At 37.3% G+C, this 19242-nt stretch overlaps 1 protein-coding gene across 1 annotated transcript; it reads right to left on the bottom strand.

Annotated features, from left to right (window-relative positions):
• Positions 1 to 3195: 3195 nt before the first annotated feature.
• On the bottom strand, positions 3196 to 19230 carry atp6v1d (ATPase H+ transporting V1 subunit D). The gene is made up of 9 exons (XM_020532569.2): positions 18841 to 19230; positions 15343 to 15460; positions 13135 to 13214; positions 11459 to 11526; positions 10188 to 10232; positions 7630 to 7733; positions 7309 to 7375; positions 4802 to 4880; positions 3196 to 4539 (listed from the first exon to the last, which is right to left on the bottom strand). The coding sequence occupies exons 1-9, from the start codon at positions 18879 to 18881 to the stop codon at positions 4401 to 4403; spliced, it is 741 nt and encodes a 246-aa protein (XP_020388158.1). The 5' UTR covers positions 18882 to 19230; the 3' UTR covers positions 3196 to 4400.
• Between the last annotated feature and the right edge of the window lie 12 nt (positions 19231 to 19242).

Genomic DNA, 19242 nt, shown 5'->3' with positions numbered 1-19242 from the left:
AAAATTCTGAAGAAGGGTCTAGGCCCAAAATGTCAGCTTTCCTGCTCCTCTGATGCTGCTAGGCCTGCTGTGTTCATCCAGCTCTACACCTGGTTATCTCTATCCCTCTACAGACTATTTATGTCCTCTTCACAATTTGCTTTCCTATTTATATTTGTGTCATCAGTAAAATTAATAACTATACCTTCAGTCTCTTCATCCACGTCATTTACATAAATTAAGAGTTGAGATCCTAGGACTGATCTCCGGTCACTCCTCATATTATATCTTGCCAATCTGAAAATGACCCACTTATATCTAGTAGGAGCAAATTACTGCAGATGCTGGAATCTTAACTGAAAACAAAAAAAAAATGCTGACGATCACTGCAGGTCAGGCAACATCCACGGGGAGAAAGCAAGCTAAGGTTTCATGTCTAGATGACTTTTCATCAGAGCTGGTGAAGTGTGGTGGGAGCAGCATTTATGCAATAGTTTGAGTGGGCATTGGAGTGCTAGGGGAGAAAGGATGTTGATATATCTACTGTGTTTCCAGTTAGCCTGAATTAAAAAGTGGCTAGCTAATGTATTATCCCATATGCCAGGAGCTCTTATTGTGCATAGTAGACTTTGATTTGGCAACTTGTCAAATGTTCTCTGGGAATTCAAGTACAGTATATTCACAGGTTTTCCTCTATCCATGTTTTCTTATGATTTCTTCAAAGAATTCCAATAAATTTATGAAACATGATTTCCCTTTCACAAAATCATGCTAACTTTGTTGATTCCATTGAGATTTTCTAAGTGATCTGTTACAACTTCCTGAGTAAAATATTCCTACATTTTCCTTAAGGCAAGTACTAAACTGGCTAGCCTATAACGTCCTGCTTTCTATCTCCCTCCTTTTTTGAATAGGTGAGAGACACTGCCATTTTCTAATCTGATGAGACCTTTCCAGAATTGAGGGAATTTTGAAAAATTAAAACTAGTGCATTTACTATTGCATCATTTTCTTATTGTAAGATCCTTGAATGATGTCAGCTTGGACCAAGGAATTTATCAGCTTTCAGTTTTAACAATTTTCTCAGTATCCTTTTCCTGGTGATTGGAAATGTTTTACATTCCTCCTTCCCTTTCACCTCCTGATGCACAGTTATTTCCAGGATGTTATTTGTGTCCTCTACAACGAATTGATACAAACCTAGTTTCCATTATTAAATCCCCAAACCTGCCCTCTGGTGCTGTAGTGCTCACTTTAATCATTCCTTCCTTAAATACCTATACAAACTCATGCTATCTGTTTTTATATTTCTAGCTCACTTTCTCTCCCTTACTAAGTTCTCCCTTTTTGCAAAGCTTTTATTTATGTCTTACTGTTATTTATATTCTGACCCATCTTCTCACCTGCCTGACATCTTTACAGAGATGATTCTTCTTTCACTATCTTTAACTTCCTGAGTTAGCCACAAATGACACATTCTTCTCTTAGGTTATTTATTTTTCATTAAAATGCATTTTGAAATATGTTCCTCAACGTCTGCCACTGCATATCTACTGACCTTTAATTTCCCAGTTTACTTTAGCCAACTGTTTTCATGCCCTCTTGATTGCTCTTACATTAGTTTCAAATACTAGTCTTAGATTCACTCTTCTCTCCTTCAAACTGAATGGGAAAGTCAATAATAATACGACTAGCTACCTAGGACCACCTTCACTATGAAATTATTAGAACTGATAAATTCCTTGGTCCAAGCTGACATCATTCAAGGATCTTACAACAAGAAACTGATGCAATTAGTTAATGATTTCATACACTTAATTACCAGATTAAAGTGTAACTTGCTCTCTTGTTGGCTCTAGAACACACTGCTGTAAGCAGCTGTCCCAAAAACAGTCCATTGAATGTATTAATCCATATGGCCTTTCAACCTAACAAATTGGAAATCTAAATGTAAAGTTATCCACTATCGCAGTACCTTTCTCACAATGCTCCATTATTTCATACTATATACCACATCTTAGCATGGTTACATGGGGAAGCCTAAAAAACCACTTCTGCCAGTCATGTAACTATTTATTAACTCAACTCAAATTAACTCAGCAGTGTGAACTGTACCAAAAATTGGCCAAGTGTCACAGAGGATTACTCTCAGTGAACTTCAACAGGTTATCTTGTCCAATTCTGTCACTTACCTCAATAATGTATGCAATGACACCTCAATGTCCCACTGTCACACTCTCCACTGGTGGAAGTATTTACCCACAGCTGGGGCTGCTAAAATTTCAGACACTGGTACCATGATCATGTGGTGAGACTGGTTTATATCCAATGCCAACTTGTGGACAGGGAATTGCAGGTACCTACCCATGGAGCATGCCCCAAGTTCTGGACACTGCTGGCTAATATGGAGGCTCATAGACGCAAGCAGCAAACTGTACCCACTCTTTCCTATCAGGATTTGTTACTATCTCCATTCTCTCCAGAATGGGGCAGTATAGCAAACTGCATATAAATGAGCAAGAATAAGTAATAATGAGATGTAAATAGGCCTTTCACTGCTCACTAATAAGAATAGTGTCTCCCTATTTAGCCCTTGGGTGCAAAAATCAGACACTTATTTTATTCAACATCAAGAATCTCATTTTTCTAAACTTGCCATATTTTCCTAATTGTTTTATCATTGTCCACATCATTCAGGGGCTGGGAAAATTCATCCCAACCTCAATCTACAAAACTAAAGTATTCTTTGTATTACAAAATGTCATTCTTAATTAACATGCCTACAATTCCATCTTTTCCTGTCTTCTTATATGTGATGTACCCTGAACTATTCACGTCTCAATTTTTGCCATCTTCTAGGGATGTCTCGAATTAGCTATCAGATCATGACATATTTGATAGTATTTGAATGTTACATGTTTAGTTCTGACTTATTACTTTTGTAACTTCTCAGAGTGCTTTTTTGAAACAAACAGTCATTTTTATGAACTATGTTAGATCAGGCACTGGTTCACTTCAAATTCCTCAAAGCAAATATTTCAGTTTACATTTTACATCATCCAGAAAATCACCTTTAGAACTAAAGACTGTCTATAAACAAACTTTCAAGTTCCAAACATTGTATTTTGCTAAGACTATTTTGCTTTTCACCTCAAACTAAAGTTGAATTTAAATATATTAGGGTCGATTGTCCAATGAAAACTCAGTCACTGAGGGTACAGCACAAAAGTACATTTACTTCAACAATATTACTCCAAGCAATTTTTAAGCCTCAAGTCTCAACTATGCAAGATTACATATGTACAGCAGCCAAAACGTAGCAAGCATTCATGAGTGTCCAAACACAGTTTGTGCGGCTTTGCTCATTCAATTTTAAGATGGTAATCCATTGCATTGACTTCAATTTTATGATAGTGCCAAATGAACATATTTTGGACCTCTGACCACAGAAATAAACAAATGTCATTTTCATTAAACACTACTTTTATAGTCAGGTTTTGGGCAATCCTAAGACATCTGGAAGGAAACTGGTGTTGGCCTCAGCAAAAAGGAAAAAATGGGCACTACAACTATTTGGTAATGAGCTTGGATTGGAGCCAAGGATCAGATAGATCCTCTGGTCCAGAAAATCCTACTGGGAAATACGCAGATTAAGCAATAGACAAGGCAAAATGTCTCCATCTGAGTTACATCTGAGTTGACTGTTTTCAAAAGGGACTTTCTCAGCAAACTACAAATTGCAGAATATGACATGGTTTAATCAATTATTTATCGAAATAAATAAAGTTTATCCATGTTCTCCTTTCCGAAGCAACAGGCAAATTAATTCAGTTTTAGGATGAAAACACACAAACTGGAGTTGACAGCAGGTTCACTGACTATTAAGACACAGGAAAAAAAAAAAAAATCAGTCATTGCTGCATACAATACTGAATAGAAATAAATTATACTGAATGGTATAATAATCATTTTACTTAATTTCATTCAGTTGCAAATTGTGTAGCATCCTAATTAGTTAAAATTTATCAAGCAATAAATGGGAATTCAAACATTAGAAATTGAACAATAATTTTCCAAACGATTCAATCATCAATTTTGAAGACCCATCTAGTATAGGCTCAAAATGTGCAAGGGAATGTATTTTATTGGCTCTGAGCAATTCCTAACACAATTAATAATTTAAGTCATTTAATAACTCATGACCGTACAGGCACTGATGACAACATGTGACCATGTCTTATTCAAATGTAAAGTAAAAACCTGTGAACCTATATGAAACAGCATTCACTTGACAACTGGCTGGGCTCATCATACATCACGAGTTAAATACAACAAATATACAAATACATCACAAGTGTTAATAGTCAAGCTCAAAATGCTTGCTACTTTTAATTGCAGGTAACCAAAGCCACTCAGTGATATCAATCAAACAGTAGGTCCTCGTCCTTTTCTTCTTCAAGTAGGTTGGCTGGTGCATTGGTAGATTTTAGCCTCTGTCCTTCCTGTTCTTTCTCTATCTTCTCCTTCAACTGCTTTTTCTTTTCCTGAATCTTTTTCAACCTGTAGATGTGAAGAAATTGGAAATTACTTAAACGTATATCAATCATGGTTCAAGACTGTATTGTTCAGTATTGAGAGCAGTCAAAGTGAACCACAATTGAACTTCACTGCATTTATAGAATAATATAGGTGAGCATATGTTTTGTGAAGCATGTGGAGACCTGTATTCAAGGGGCTCTAACTGACAGCAAAATAAATTTTAATGGTGGAAAACAGCTGACAAGAGTTCTCTAAAGACTAAAAAATAGCTTCCATTACTTACCGATAAAATTCTTCCCTTTCTCGCTCATCCAACTCAGTTATGATATAAGATAAAGTGCGCTCAATCCGAGGAATTATCACTTAAGTAAAATGGAAGAGTAGTTAGTACTTACTGAGCAGGTAACTTAATAATAAATAGAATTATAATGACTGCATTATGACCAATCCATTCTAATCCTAAATTTGCATGTTTACCCTGAAGTTCTTTGGACTGCAACTTTTTGTACTTTTCCCCCCATCTGCACAAGTAAAGGTTATACATAAAAGCAATATATTTTCCACTTCCCAAAAATGAAATGAAAGTTGCAATTTTTTATTATCGAATGAAACATTGAACAATATATACAGAATAATATTTGATTCCATTATTCAAGTATTTACTTCAGGTTAAATGCAAATCTATGTTCATGATCTCTTGATGTAGGTGCTTGAATCTTTAAAAGGGTGGTAAATAATCACTCCAGTCTTGTGTAATAGAATCCAAGACAGATGGCGAAATTGAAAATAAGCTTCATATATGTTATGTTTTGTGGAGACAGCTAATTGAGTTCCTCAGTCTTGCTTCTCTCAACCCATATCTAGTGTCATAGCTGCTCCCTATTTATTTGTATATTCTCTCATCAGCCTGATCAGAGGTGTTATTACATACTCTGGAGCAGGTGGGACTTGAACCCAGGCCGGCTGGCTCAGGGACACTACCACTGTACTAAAAGAGCCCTTCCCTATTTATATGTGCTCAGATTATTTATAGTCACTAGCTAGTTATTTTAAAAAATAAACTTTAACAACATGACTAAACAGACATTAACATCTCCCTTCTGAGCATCTGTAACTTCCACACATTCTGTGTTACACTAAGACTAGATTTCTACATATTTTATTATGTTAAAGGTACCATATAAACAAATTGGTGTACGTGTAATTGCATACTTAAATGTACACAAAGCTATTTGAAAATCTTGTATTTACTTACCCAACCTAATTCTAAGGCTCCGATTTCATTACACAATTTAGCATAGGTAATACTATCTACCCTTCTACTTTGCATCAATAAAGGTACATAGGAGAAGATCCATCCCTAATTCATGACTTGATTCTATCAGGAGCAGCCACATTCTAAACCACACTTTGCCCACGGTCCTAGGAAAATCTGTTTCTGTATTGATACCGTGGGCCTCAAGCGTAACACGTGATTTTGGTCAAATTAGTTTTTCTAGTTGGTAAATTGGTAATTAACAGTCACCAGTTAAAAGATTCTCAAAGTGGAGAACAAGATCAGAAAAAAAAAATTCACAAGAAGAGAATTGCAGAAGCATGCAATGATTTGCCAGAAGCAGTCCAAGAGGAGAAGACTGCACCTTCTACGGGAAAATCGGATAAACATTTGAAGCCGAAGAAACAACAGGAACATGGAAAAGTAGAAGGTTATTGGTATTAGTTTTAACTTCAGGAAAGGGTACAAATTTGCCATGGAAATACTTTTAATGATTCACTAATGAATATACAAAATAACTCTTTGAATGGAAGTAGAAATTGAGTATGATAATTGGGTGTGGAAAGCTGGGTTGGTTTCAACAATTTTATGGGTACCCAGTGTATATACACCCTGAACACTTGCCTTCTAATAGAGTCACTAGCCCTTCAGCTCACCATGTCTATGCTGACCAGACACCAAACAATATTAATCCCATTTAACTGCACTTGGTCCATTGCCTACTAAGCCCTGGATTAAATGCTTGCCCAGATGCTTCTTAGGTGTTGCAAGAGTACCTGCCTCCATCACCCTCTCGGGCATGTTCCATATTTCTACTACCCTCAGGAGGGTCAGAGTTAAGCCTGACACCGTTCACAGAAGTGAAGATTCCAGCACCGCTCACTAGAAGTTTGAGAGCTCAAGAGTATTACTTTGTAAGCAGCCATGAAAGTTTGGAGGGTAAAAATTACATAATCAGTGAAAACTGTAGCTGTTGGATTTCAAGATAGACAAACAAGATGTCACACCCTGGTGAGCAGATATTGCATCAATGGAGGGAGTGCAGCATAGATTTACTAGAATGATACCAGGACTCTGTATAATCTTTCTGTGTAATTTAATCCTCAAAAAGTGTTATATACTTTGGAATTTAACAGGTCAAGCAGTGATTTGATTGAAGTTATAGATACTAAGGGGAACTGAGAAATAGCTTCTGCTCTACGGGGAGTCTAAGATGATGTAGTACAGTCTAATAATTAAAGCCAGGCCCTCTAAGAAACAAGATCAAAACACTTTTACTTACAAAAAGGTAGAAGGGTTTTAGAGCTCCCTTATTTTAAATTTGATTTCAATTTGAATAACCAATTTTGATTTTGTTGAAGATGAGAAAAGGTGGGAATATGAAGTTAAGTCTCAGATCAGCCAGGGTCTCAGTATATACTGGCAGAACTGCTTGAGGCTCTAAATGGCCTCCTCCTTTTCTGATGTTCCACTAGACTTAAAATTCAAAACAGTAGTAAAAGTACTTAACTTACCATGTTCAATTGCATTTACACGTCTATTGGTAATTTTAATAGCTTCATCCAGTGTCACAAAGGAAGTCTGAAATTATCACAAGGTTTCATGCAATAGTTATTGAAAAGTTCAAGATTTTTCCATTGACTGGTCTTAAAAATCTCTTTATATCAGGGTCATAACAGCCATGTTTTTCATTGCAGATTCTGGCATTTTTCTGAAGCTTTCCAAAATCATTAATGATGTACGTTTCTGATTATTTAATAATTCACATTATTGTTAAATAGCCTAAAACTTATTTTCTGCTACAGAATCAGAGCACATTCATCTTTCTCTCTTACCTGCAGTGATGCCAATTCAACCAGAAGCTCCACTGCTTTTGCATAATTTCTCTTGAGTTTAGCCAGCTGTTCTCCACCTCTAGCCAGGCCAGTCAACTCATAACCTAATAAACAGCAAATTAAAACAAAAATCTCAGAGGATCACATCAGATTAATTACTTGAAGCACTGTAACCAGCTTTTTAAATTCATGGTAAATTAGTGCATCTCTTGTAATATTCACATTGAGTCAGAGTATTGTATTTTATAACATCTAAAGCTTGTATTGCGTTGAATAAAACAGTTTCCTCAACATTGATCAGGAAGGTAAGATTATGATTTTCTTTATAATCTCTTCTTTCGCAATAACTGTTTTTCCCCTGCCCATTTACTGTGGTTCTGTAACTTGCTTTCAACTTTTTCTAACAGTTATTCCTTCCACAAGTCTGTCCCTCCATTCGTTTGCTTTTTCCTGCAAGTTTTCCAATTATATTAGCTTCTGTAAATATTTTCCCTATTGGTTTTCACGTCTAAGCTTTGCTAAGTTCCCACAGAATAGAAAATAAATGAAGTCAATATGTGACAGATCAAAGATAGAGCAGATTTTCCAGAAAGTAGCACAATGTAACTAAGAGAAAGAAATTATTAGTTAATGAGGGAGGGAATAAAGAAATAGTGACAAGTGATAGGGTGGAGTAGCAGTGATCAGAGCTGTAACAATAATATTCTCAATGTGTCAAGGCACAAAGAGAACTTGAAGGTATCAACTCTTCACTGGTACTTCAGGGAACAGTGTCATGGATTAGCAAGTATGGTCATGACCAAGTAAGTTAAGAGAAATTGCCTCCCTATTTTTAACCCACGTCTCTGTTGGTCAGAACAATTTTTTTTTAAAAAAGCATGCAGTGAAAGACAGATTCTAACTATATGGATTTGATGCAAAAGCTCTTTGCTACATTTGATGGAAATCATGTTTTAAAATAGAAACAGAGGGATTTTGATAATTCAGAAGATTTTTTTGAATTTTCAAAACAAGGTCAGAAAGTAAATTCTGGAACAGAGATCTGAATACATAATTGCTAAGAAGACACAGGTCTTCAACTGTCTGCCTAGCAGACCCCTATGGTGTTAATGGATAAAATACTTATACTGTGATGTTTGTGACAGACAGAGTCTAACTAAGGCAATTAATTTAACAAGCTGCAAAATTAAACAGCTTATGTTAAAGATATATAACTCCAAGAAAGTGGATATCCAAAAGTATCATAGCATAGTGGAAGGGTTCCTGAGCGGTGGAGTGATAGAATTGGGTAGGTTTAATCTGTTGAAATGAACCTTACATCTGTTGGTGAAGTTCCAAATTGCAACGTGTAATAGTGGTGTCAAGGATAGCTCCTTGAAGGACACAGAGGTTAAGGATGTAGAAGAGGTATTTACTCAAGATGCCACAGTTATAATTAGGAAAAAAAGTGATACCAAGCAAGGACATCCCAAAGCTGGGTTACAATGGTGCAATGGAAGATGCTGGTGTTGGCAGCTGCCAAAGGCATAAGAGAGATTATGGAGGTAAACTGGTCACTGTCAGTAGATGCCACCTGTGATTTTGCTTAAGAACATTTCAGTTCTGTGATGGGATGAAAAAGAATTATTCCAGAGATGTTTACAGGGAGTTGCAGAAAGTTGGCTGAGAGTAAGGGCCAATAACATATTTAGGGGCATTGTAAATTACCATCCATTTCCAAGAACCAAACTTTCAAGTTCTCTTCATTGAAGACTGTGTTCATGACAGGTTCTGAATATGAGGCGGATAGTGGTTAAAAGTTTAAAAACTGCTATACAGTTACAGCACAGAGGAGTTAATTCAGTTTGTCATATCTGCATTGGTCTTTGCCAGAGTAATCCAAAACTAATTTCACTGCCCTGTTTTCTCATGGACTGTATGTTCTTTGTTCCAAATAGTTTTTTGCTCTTTCATTAAAAGAAGCTGTACCATTTGTTATCGCACAGGGGCAGCATAACATACCAAATCAGCCTCGCTGTCACTGGATTTGCAAAACAGTGAGCTTGAAATATTCGATGACTCTCAAAATTGCTTAACGGTTCCTAACCAAAAACTTTACAAGTAACAAATCTTGGAAACCACGTTTATAACTTAAACAAAAATTAACAATTTATTAAGAATGGAACTTTGGCAGAACACAGATGAACAAGGCAATGTAAATAATATCTGCAAACAAACCAGTCTTCATGAATATAAACCCTCACTCTCAAACTGACCAATAGACAGAGTTAAGGGATACATTTAAAATAAAAATAAAAGAATTCCTGGGTATATGAATAGGAAGGTTTTAGAGAAATATGGGCCAAATGCTGGCAAATGGGACAAGGTCAGCTTAGGATGCCTGGTTAGCGTGGACAAGCCACCGTTGGCGAGCACCAAGAAAGGTCCATTTCTATGCTATATGACTCCATATGATCCATCTATCTTTTATTCTGGGATTAGACTTGTCCAGCAGAACCATCAGCTGGAATCATAACAGTATCACCCTCTTGGCAGTGTGCGTGTCTGCTTTTACTCACTGTCTCCTCCTTCCTGGTAATGCTCAAATACTGGCAGCACAACACCTGATGACAGAGATCAAAATCAAAATTAAGATCAAAACACACTAATTGCATCAACAGCAAATATATTTCACACTTCAAAAATTACAAAAGCCTACATTTTTAAAATCATAATGTTCCCTTTTATTTCTTCTCGTTCCCCCCTCAAACCATGCATGTCATGCAACGTTAACAGGCTGGCCACCTACTCATAGGATCTGAATAATGCAAATGTTTGATGTAGCGACTAGGAAACATGACAGAATGACTCATGTTGCATTACTTCCCTTCTGTTTTCTTGGCAGAGTAGGATCCACCATCTGATGGCAGAGTCACTGAGTGGAGAGGGTGACCACTGGGTTTGTGCTGATAACCTGTCTGGCAAATATGCTGCTTTTGCTGCAAAAGCAAGCAGATCCTAGCACAAGACTCAATCAAACTTGAAGAAGAGTATTTGAGATAAATAATGGAGCAGTGAGGTATTGCATCAAGACTGTAGGGAAATGGGACATTTAACGCAAAACGGTCCATACCAGACTTCGTATTCCACACGAACATCCTCCCATCCTACTGAAAATAATATAAGTGTATTAAGTCCCCCATGTGATACTGTATTTCAGATAGTTACCATGCTTTTTGTAGAAGAGGTTTTTCTTAAATTCTCTATTATGGCTATCTTGTATTTATAACTCCAAGTTATGGTCACGCCAACAAGTAGAAAAGTTCTCTCTACATTTAGATGCTCATTGTCTAAATGTTGTCCGTCAGCCTTCCCTGAAGAGCTCTAGCTTGTTCAGGCTTTCCTGATTGTTAGAACATCTACATTCTGAAGTCTCTCTTTTTTTTGGCACCTTGTCCAATATCTCAGGATCCTCCTCAGAATACATTAACTACAGCTGAAAATTGCTCTCAACTGTCAGTAGGAATCTGCCACCTTTAATAATTTCTACTTATTCCAAATTTTAGTTGACAGAAGGTAGAATGCAAACATATGGTCTCAAAGTAATTCTATAGATTTTGTTTACCTGACACCAGACGTAAGCATATACCACAACAGAAGATGGAATTTTGTTAGTACTCTCATTCAATTTGCATAATTTCTAATTTATTTTTGGAAATCTAAGTGTGAGGGCGAGTTTATCAAACTGGACTTCTTTGCAAATCCTGGTCCAAATGTCATACTCATCCACGTTACAAAATTAAACAACTCACAAAAGAAACACGATACCAAAAACCCCATAAAAACGTACCTGCTACATTGTCTTTTTTAGCTCGGACCTTAACCTGTGCCTTGTTCACATTTTGGATCACAGTAGTACTGCATAAAACAGAACCAGTATATTAGCGACAACATTAGTCTGTGTGTACTTCATAAGTATGAAGGTGTTTCATAACTAATATTGAGGATTCATGTTTGAAGGATAGCAGACATGTGTTCATTTGAAAAGCCTGTCAATATATTTGAACTTTTTTTTTTAACATACATACAATATACACAGACATTTTATATATAAATCAAATGGATCACCGAACGGCATCAGGGTGTTTTTAAGATACTTCTTGGAAGTCACATGCCTTAAACTAACTGATATCACATGCATGGGCTTATGGCCATCAGAAGTTAGTTTGTTTTTGATACTGTTTGGTGTTCAGTTCACTGACAGATGCTACCAAACCAGAGAGAGTCCACTGTTATAAGAGACCAACCTCTTTACATTGCCTGAATTAACTGCATCTGCAAAGGTCCCAGTGAGATCTACCTGCATTTAGTGACTCTTGCCTGTGTGCATCAAACCACTGACTAAAAGCCATTTGAGCATTTCATACCTGATCCTTCCTTTTCCTTTAAGAACCAACCATTAATTTTGTAAAGAAAACCACTTTGGTCAAATAATCTCTGCTGAGAAAATAATTTTCTTTTAATTGATGTGCATGCATAGGGGTTATTTAGAAGAGTAAATATTTATGCTTTCATTCTGTGTTTTAATCCAATTTGCAGCTTGTTAAAAAGTCTCATTTCAAAATAAATCAATAATGTTGTTATTAGAGGAACCTGGTTGATGGATCTTTTTACTTTAAATTTAATATAGATCAAGTATATAATTAACCATTTTCAGTAGCTGGATAAAGATTTTAAATTTATGCTGTGATCAATGGATGTTGGGCTGAGACAGCAACTGTGCACTCTGCAAATATTGGTCATAGAATCCTAGAATGCTTCCAGTGCAGAAAGAGACCATTTAGCCTATCAAATCCACACCAACCCTGTGAAGAGCATCCCACTCAGAATTAGTTCCCTACCCTCTTTTCATAACCCCGCATTTACTGTCGCTAATCTATCTGGCCAGCACTTCTTTGGCCTGTGGGAGTATCAGACAGAAGCCACACATACACAGAAACAATGTGCAAATTCCACGCAGACAGTCACCCAAGGCTGGAATCAAACCTGGGTTCTTGGTGTTGCGAGGCAGCAGTGCAAACCACTGAGCCCCAAATACTCTAATCTATTTAACTTGAAGTTAACGGATTTAAATTATCTGAATTTACATTATAGGCAACAAATTCCTAAAATTATTTGATCAAAAATTATGTTAATGGTAATGGACCAATGCTGAAAATTATGGCTTAATTATGCACATTTAATGATCAACCTTTACAGTCAAGAATATTTCAAATTCAGCAGGTGCATGTAAAGTACAAAATAGACTCTGCAATTATAAGCAATTGAAAGAATCCAACATATATTAACAGTCCCATTTAACGTATAACAATTTTTCATACCTCAAGAGCTCCCATGGAGCAAGTGAAGGCCAGCCAAGTCACCAAATCAATAGTCTCCAATAACAAAGACCAGTTTCCCAAAGCCTCACTTACAGCCAAGAAGGTGGTCACTCTACAAAGAAATCTTTGGTAACTGCAGTCTCACCTGAAGTCTCCAGCAGTGAATTTGGCTTCAGCTAAGGAAAAGGCTGCTTCCCTCATTACTTCACCCATCAGCGTTTTAGTCTGAGATGTGAAAACCAAAAGTAATGCAAAATGTATCAGTTAGCAGTGCCACATTATACTGAAACACAGGGTTTGACAGTCTTGATTTCATTTTGCTACAAGGTTTTTTGTTTAATTGAAAGTAAAATGCCCGGTTCATTTATGGATATATAATAGAAATTGTTATTTCCAAAAATCTGTGAGGATGCCCTCATTTTCTGCCATTTGCCTTAGTTTAATTAACTAAGGCGATGTCCCACAGGGAACACAGGGTCTAATCAGTTAGCCTGATATTGGTAATACGGAAAACACTGGAAATCATTATAAGAGATTTAATCGCGTAGAACTTTGAAAACTGTGACAGGATTGGAAAAAGTTCACTATGGATTTATGAAAGGGAAATCATGCTTGACAAATCTATTGGAATTTTACTGAATGCAGTTAACTTGGACTTTCACAGGTTTTCCAATAAGACATTAGCGTGTAAAGTTAAATTGTTTGGGACTGGTGTAATGTACAGACACGGATAGAAAACTGGTTGTCAGATAGGAGAAAGGAAACATAGTTGGAATTAACAGAACTTTTTCCAAATAGCAGTCAGTGACTAGTAGGGTACTACAAAGGATCAGTGCCTGGGCCCCTGATGCTCACAATATATATCCATGATTTAAATGAGGGAACTACATGTAATAATACATGTCATTAACTGGGAAAGAGGGAGATTCAACAAGATCTGGATCCAGTTGCTGAAAGTAGGCATCTAGGTGCAGCAGGTGGTGAGGAAGGCAAATGGTATGTTGACCTTCATAGCAAGGGGACTTGAGTACAGGAGCAGGCACGTCTTGCTGCAATGCCACAGTGTCTTGGTGAGACCACATCTGGAGTACTGTGTGCAGTTTTAGTCTCCTTATCTGGCTACGAAGGAAGTACAAGGCAGGTTTAGCAGATTTATTCTTGGCATGACAGGACTGACATACAATGAGGCACTAGATTGGTTAGGACTGTATTCACTGGAGTTGAGAAGAATAAGTGGAATTTCATAGAAACCTATTTGAGCAGGACGTGACAGGGTAAACACAAGAAGGGAATCCAGAAGCAGAGGTCAAAGGATGTAGCCATTTAGAAGTGAGATAAGGAGAAATTTCTTTACGCAGAGGGTGGTGAACCTGTGGAATTCTCCATCACACAAAGCAATTGAGGCTAAAACGTTGTATATTTTTAAGAAGGATAGTTAGATCTAGTTTGTGATGGCTAAAAGGATAAAAGGGTATGGAGAGAAAGCACAAGCAAGCAGAGATGTATGATCAGCTTGATCATATTGAATGGAGAAGCATGCTCGAAGGGTAGAATGGTCTTCCCCTGCTCCTATTTTCTATGTTTCAAGATGATCTGCCCCGACAATCCTCTGCCAATATATCTGTGTTGGCCACTAAGAAGTGTGCGACTCATTATATCACCATAATGCACACACTCAACAGAAACTCTAATCAGGAAAGCGGTGGTGTAAATGCCACACATCCATTAAACAGAGCCCCAGGCTAATGCTCTGGGACATGGATTTGAGTATCACCATAATAGATAATGAAATTTGAATTGTTCTTTTTAAACAAAATCTAGAATTTAATGCTAGCTTAATGGGAACTGTGTCAAAATAGACAATGTTTGTAAAAACGCATATTCACTAACGGCCTTTAAGAAGGAAATCTGCCATCCTTACCAGGACTGGCCTACACCGTCTCTTTGCCACATAACTTTTTGATTAACTCTTAACTGAAGATGACCTAGATGGCCACTCGGATCAAGGGTTCAAAGGCAATTAACGATATACAACAAATGTCAGCCTTGGCAACAATGCTCACACCCTGTACAACAGCAAAATACATTGAGGTGGGGGTCAAGACTGTAATCATCTATCACATTTCTCGTGACATCCTGCTTCACTAAACAAGATGATTCTGTTTCCCTGGTTGACAGCACAAAACAAAGCCAAGATATAGTGCACATAAATAAAGTGTGGTTAAATGAACAAAAGTAGGAATCTAAATAGAACTGACAATGAATGAGCAGGACTGCAGTGTTAAAAACTGCATTAACATTGCTAAATGTGTTTTGTGAACTAGGAGAAAAACAAATAGTAAGGTTTAGTCACCTCTATAATCTTTTTCAGGATTTGTCTGAAGCGCAGTGTAAGGGCATCAGACTTTTTCTTCAGTAGGTTGCGACCAGTCTGAGCACCTTTCAAACGGGCCTTCATTATAGTTTGTGCCCTGTAGCAAATGCAAAAAAAAGTTAGGTTTACTTCTTCTGCCCACTGCCTTATTTAATTAGATTTAACGTAAAATGGATTTATTTTTCAGTACAAAGGTAGCATAACAGATTTTCATTTTCTATGGCATCTTCGCAAATGCTCATTTCTTTGCATGAGCAGGAACGCTTCCAATGACAGAAAGATGTGACATTTTTGCTCCCAGTTTTCAATTTGATGTGTTAAGTAAAGGTCATTCACATTTCTCTTTATAAACGTGGGAAGGGCCTATTTGCTTCAGTGCACATATGAAGCATTTATGCTTATAAAAAGAGGAACAATGAATGGCTTTAGCTTGCTAGATAAATAGATGGAGGGCTCTAGTAGCATAGTGTAATGTCCCTACCTCCAAGTTAGAAAACCCAGGTTCATGTCTCACCTGCCTCAAAAAGGTGTTTTATAACAATGACTGAGCAGATAGACTTAAATTTTATTTTAAGAATGGATGGATAATTCCAAGTCTGAACCAAACCTGGACAATAGTTCAATCACAATTAAGGGAAAATATTTAACTTGGGCCAGTTCACAACACAAACACACTTGACATCAATCATTCACCTGGATATCTTACAAATGCGAAACGAGCACAAGAATATTAAATACGACAGATCAACAACATGTAGAACAAAAGGTTTTATTCTCTCCAAATTAAATATTTCAGGTCAAAAAACTTTTTCATTTTCAAAATCCGTGTTACAACAGCACCATTATTAAATTGAATCACTGAGGAAGATTTTTTTTAAAACTGTTTGAATGAGAAAAATGAAACTTTCTCAACTTGCAACAAATATAACAGAGTTGTCCAGACTTAGTGAAAATTTGGCTATGGAAATTTGTTCAGCTACCTGATTCTATCACGTACTAAACTCCTCCAAACCAGTTCCTGGTGTCATTGTACACACAACTGTTTATACAAAATATTTATTCCAAAATGGTTTCTTTCTATTAAATAAAGGTCATTGAGGACATCAAGTAAAAAGGAGCTAGATTTTAAATATGGACCCTTTCACATTCACATGACAGTACCAAAGCAGCTTGGAATTATTGTTGAAGCTCTTTAACATGCCATGAACAGGTGCAGAAAATAGTCAAGAAGACTGACAGAATGCTGGCCTTCATATCTAAAGGGCTGGAGTATAAGGGTGCAATTGTTATGCTACAGTCATACAAAACCTTAGACCCCATTTAGAGATCCGAGAGCCGATTTGGGCACCACACCCTAGGAACATTGTCTTGGTGCTGGAGGTCGTTCAACACAGATTTATATGGATGATACCTGGACTTCAGGGGTTCAGTTATGAGAAGGGGTTGGACAAATTAGGCCTTTATTCCCTAGAACCCAGAAAGTTCAGGGGTGATCAATATGAGGTTTTTGGAGCATTAACAGGGAAAGACAGGATAACCCTATTTCCAACAGTTGAACATTCTCAAATCAGGGTGCATAGTCTAAGAAATAGGACTAGGCCATTCAAGAGAGATGCTAGAAAACACTTCTGCACACAGTAGAAGGGTTTGGAACTCTCTTCCTCACATGGTGGTCGATGCTAATTCAACTGTCAATTTAAATCGGACATTGACAAACTTTTATTAAGCAAGGCTGTCAAGGGATATGGACCCAACGCAGACATATGGAGTTAGGCCATGATCTTATTGAATGGTGGAGCAGAGTTGGCAGGTTGAATGGCCTACTGCTGTTCCTCTTGGAGTATTGTGTTCAATTCTGGGCACCTTATTTAAGAAAGGATGTTAAAGCCCTGGAGACAGCGCAAAGCAGATTTACTAGAATGATATCAGGAATTAGAGTGTCTAGATACAAGGAAAGATTAGATAAATTGGGCTTATTCTCCTTGAACAGAGAAGATTAAGAGATGACTTTATTGAGGCGTTCAAAATTTCTGCTAATTAGTATGTCAGTGGCTCAGACACACAATTTCAAGATTGTCAGCAAGAGAGCTAGGAGTGAGATGAGGAGAAACTTCTTCATTCAGTTGTTAGGATTTGGAATGCTCTCTCTGGGAGAGTGGTGGAGACAGATTTCATAGGTTTCAAAAGACAGATGGATACGTATTTGGAAGACAGGAATTTTTAGGGCTTTGGAGAGACGGCTGGTGAATTGGACTAGCTGGGTAGCTCTTGCAGGAGCTGGTACAGACACTATGGAATCAATAATTCTATAATTTACTTTTGGATAGGAAATTAAAAAAAGACTACCTCATCTGCTTTTAGTGATCATTAGAGAACACTAGCCAGAACTACCCCAGTCGCGCATTTCTGAACTTCCAACCTGAACTCGCAGACAAGCCCTGAACTGTTATTCCATTCAAGAAACAGTACTTCCAACAATGCAGTACCCCTTTATTATTCTGCTGAAATACTAGATCAGTTACATTTCAGATCCCGCAGTAGGGTTTGAATTCACCTCCTCTGTGGGTGTGCTACCACTGGATGTGGATGGCCACTTATCAGTATAGATAATTACTATTAGCTATACTTTTACGACAATGCGTTTGAGAAATTATTCTCCATGCCTGGCAGTTAAATAATTTTGGTAAAAGGGGGTTGTGAAGATGGTCCATGTAACAATGCCAACTTTTCCAAATCAGACAGAATGTAAAAGTTGGAAACAATGTGCTGTGGGTGAATTCCAAATTCTGGCAACATTAATTATCAATAAAGTATTCTACACCTGCAGAAGGGCTCATATTTATTTCTACCATATTTGTGTTATTACCATTTCATAATGTCACAAGTCTTGGTGTATTATATAGTATGTCTAATAAAAATTGTTTAGAGGATGCCCATCCCTTATTGTCTACCTTTTTCAAAAATCAATCATCTTGAACATTGTAGCCATTGAGGCTGATAGGCATTCCAAAAATCTTCACAATGCAGCAATACAAATAAATGTTTAGTTTGTCTTTCCATGTTATTGTATTCAACACTCTCCTAAAAATTCAGCAGTATGTAGTGATTCATGCATTTTTTGTAAGAGATTTCTAATTACAATGCCAATTTTGATAGTCTCGGTAATAATGGATTGCGTAATTTTGGAATTTGTCATGCAAACTGGGCACCGTTGCATTAATCATCTGTCTGTATTATAACCTCCGACTGACACTCTCAATTTTTATTTAGTTTCGACGGTGAAAGTTCCTTTATTTAGAAATAGCTAGATGATTCAGGAAGAAATGGGCCAGCTCCTTTAAACGCAGTTTCATCACAACAGCCCTTCTCCTGACCCAAAATTTAAAATGCTAAACTTTAAAATTTCCAGGTCGGAGCACTAAAGTAGAACCCAAACCTGCGACGGCTGGAAACCGTAATCAAAAATCTGATACTCACATCCGAGATGGGAAGATCTCAATCCTCTCTTTGCCTGACATGTTTAGCTAGTTCTTGAGGGGGGAGATCCAACAGCTGGTGGAAAAGATGAAAATCCTTGCAATCGACACGGAATGCCCCGTGACCTTCAGCAGGTTGCAAGGCAGTACCTAAGCCCTAGTGGGGCTACTTCCTCCTGTAATTTTCTACTAACTTTCCTCTCTCGATTCGAGCAAATTGTTGGTTTCCACGGATCAGCAGCTGGCAAAATCACGTGACAGGGCGGAGGTGACCTGTGACCTCCCTCACCACGGGGTTAACCGTGGTCCAAATATTCTAGATGCGGATTTTAATTTTTTTTATGAAGTATCTCCTAGTGTTGTTGTTTGCTTCGCCAATTCCATATCTCGCTGTTATTTATTA

Source organism: Rhincodon typus, chromosome 8, assembly GCF_021869965.1.
Source record: "Rhincodon typus isolate 14 chromosome 8, sRhiTyp1.1, whole genome shotgun sequence".
Taxonomy (NCBI): domain Eukaryota; kingdom Metazoa; phylum Chordata; class Chondrichthyes; order Orectolobiformes; family Rhincodontidae; genus Rhincodon; species Rhincodon typus.
The sequence above is the reverse complement of the archived record's forward strand: the minus strand, read 5'-3'. Positions and strand labels throughout refer to the sequence as shown.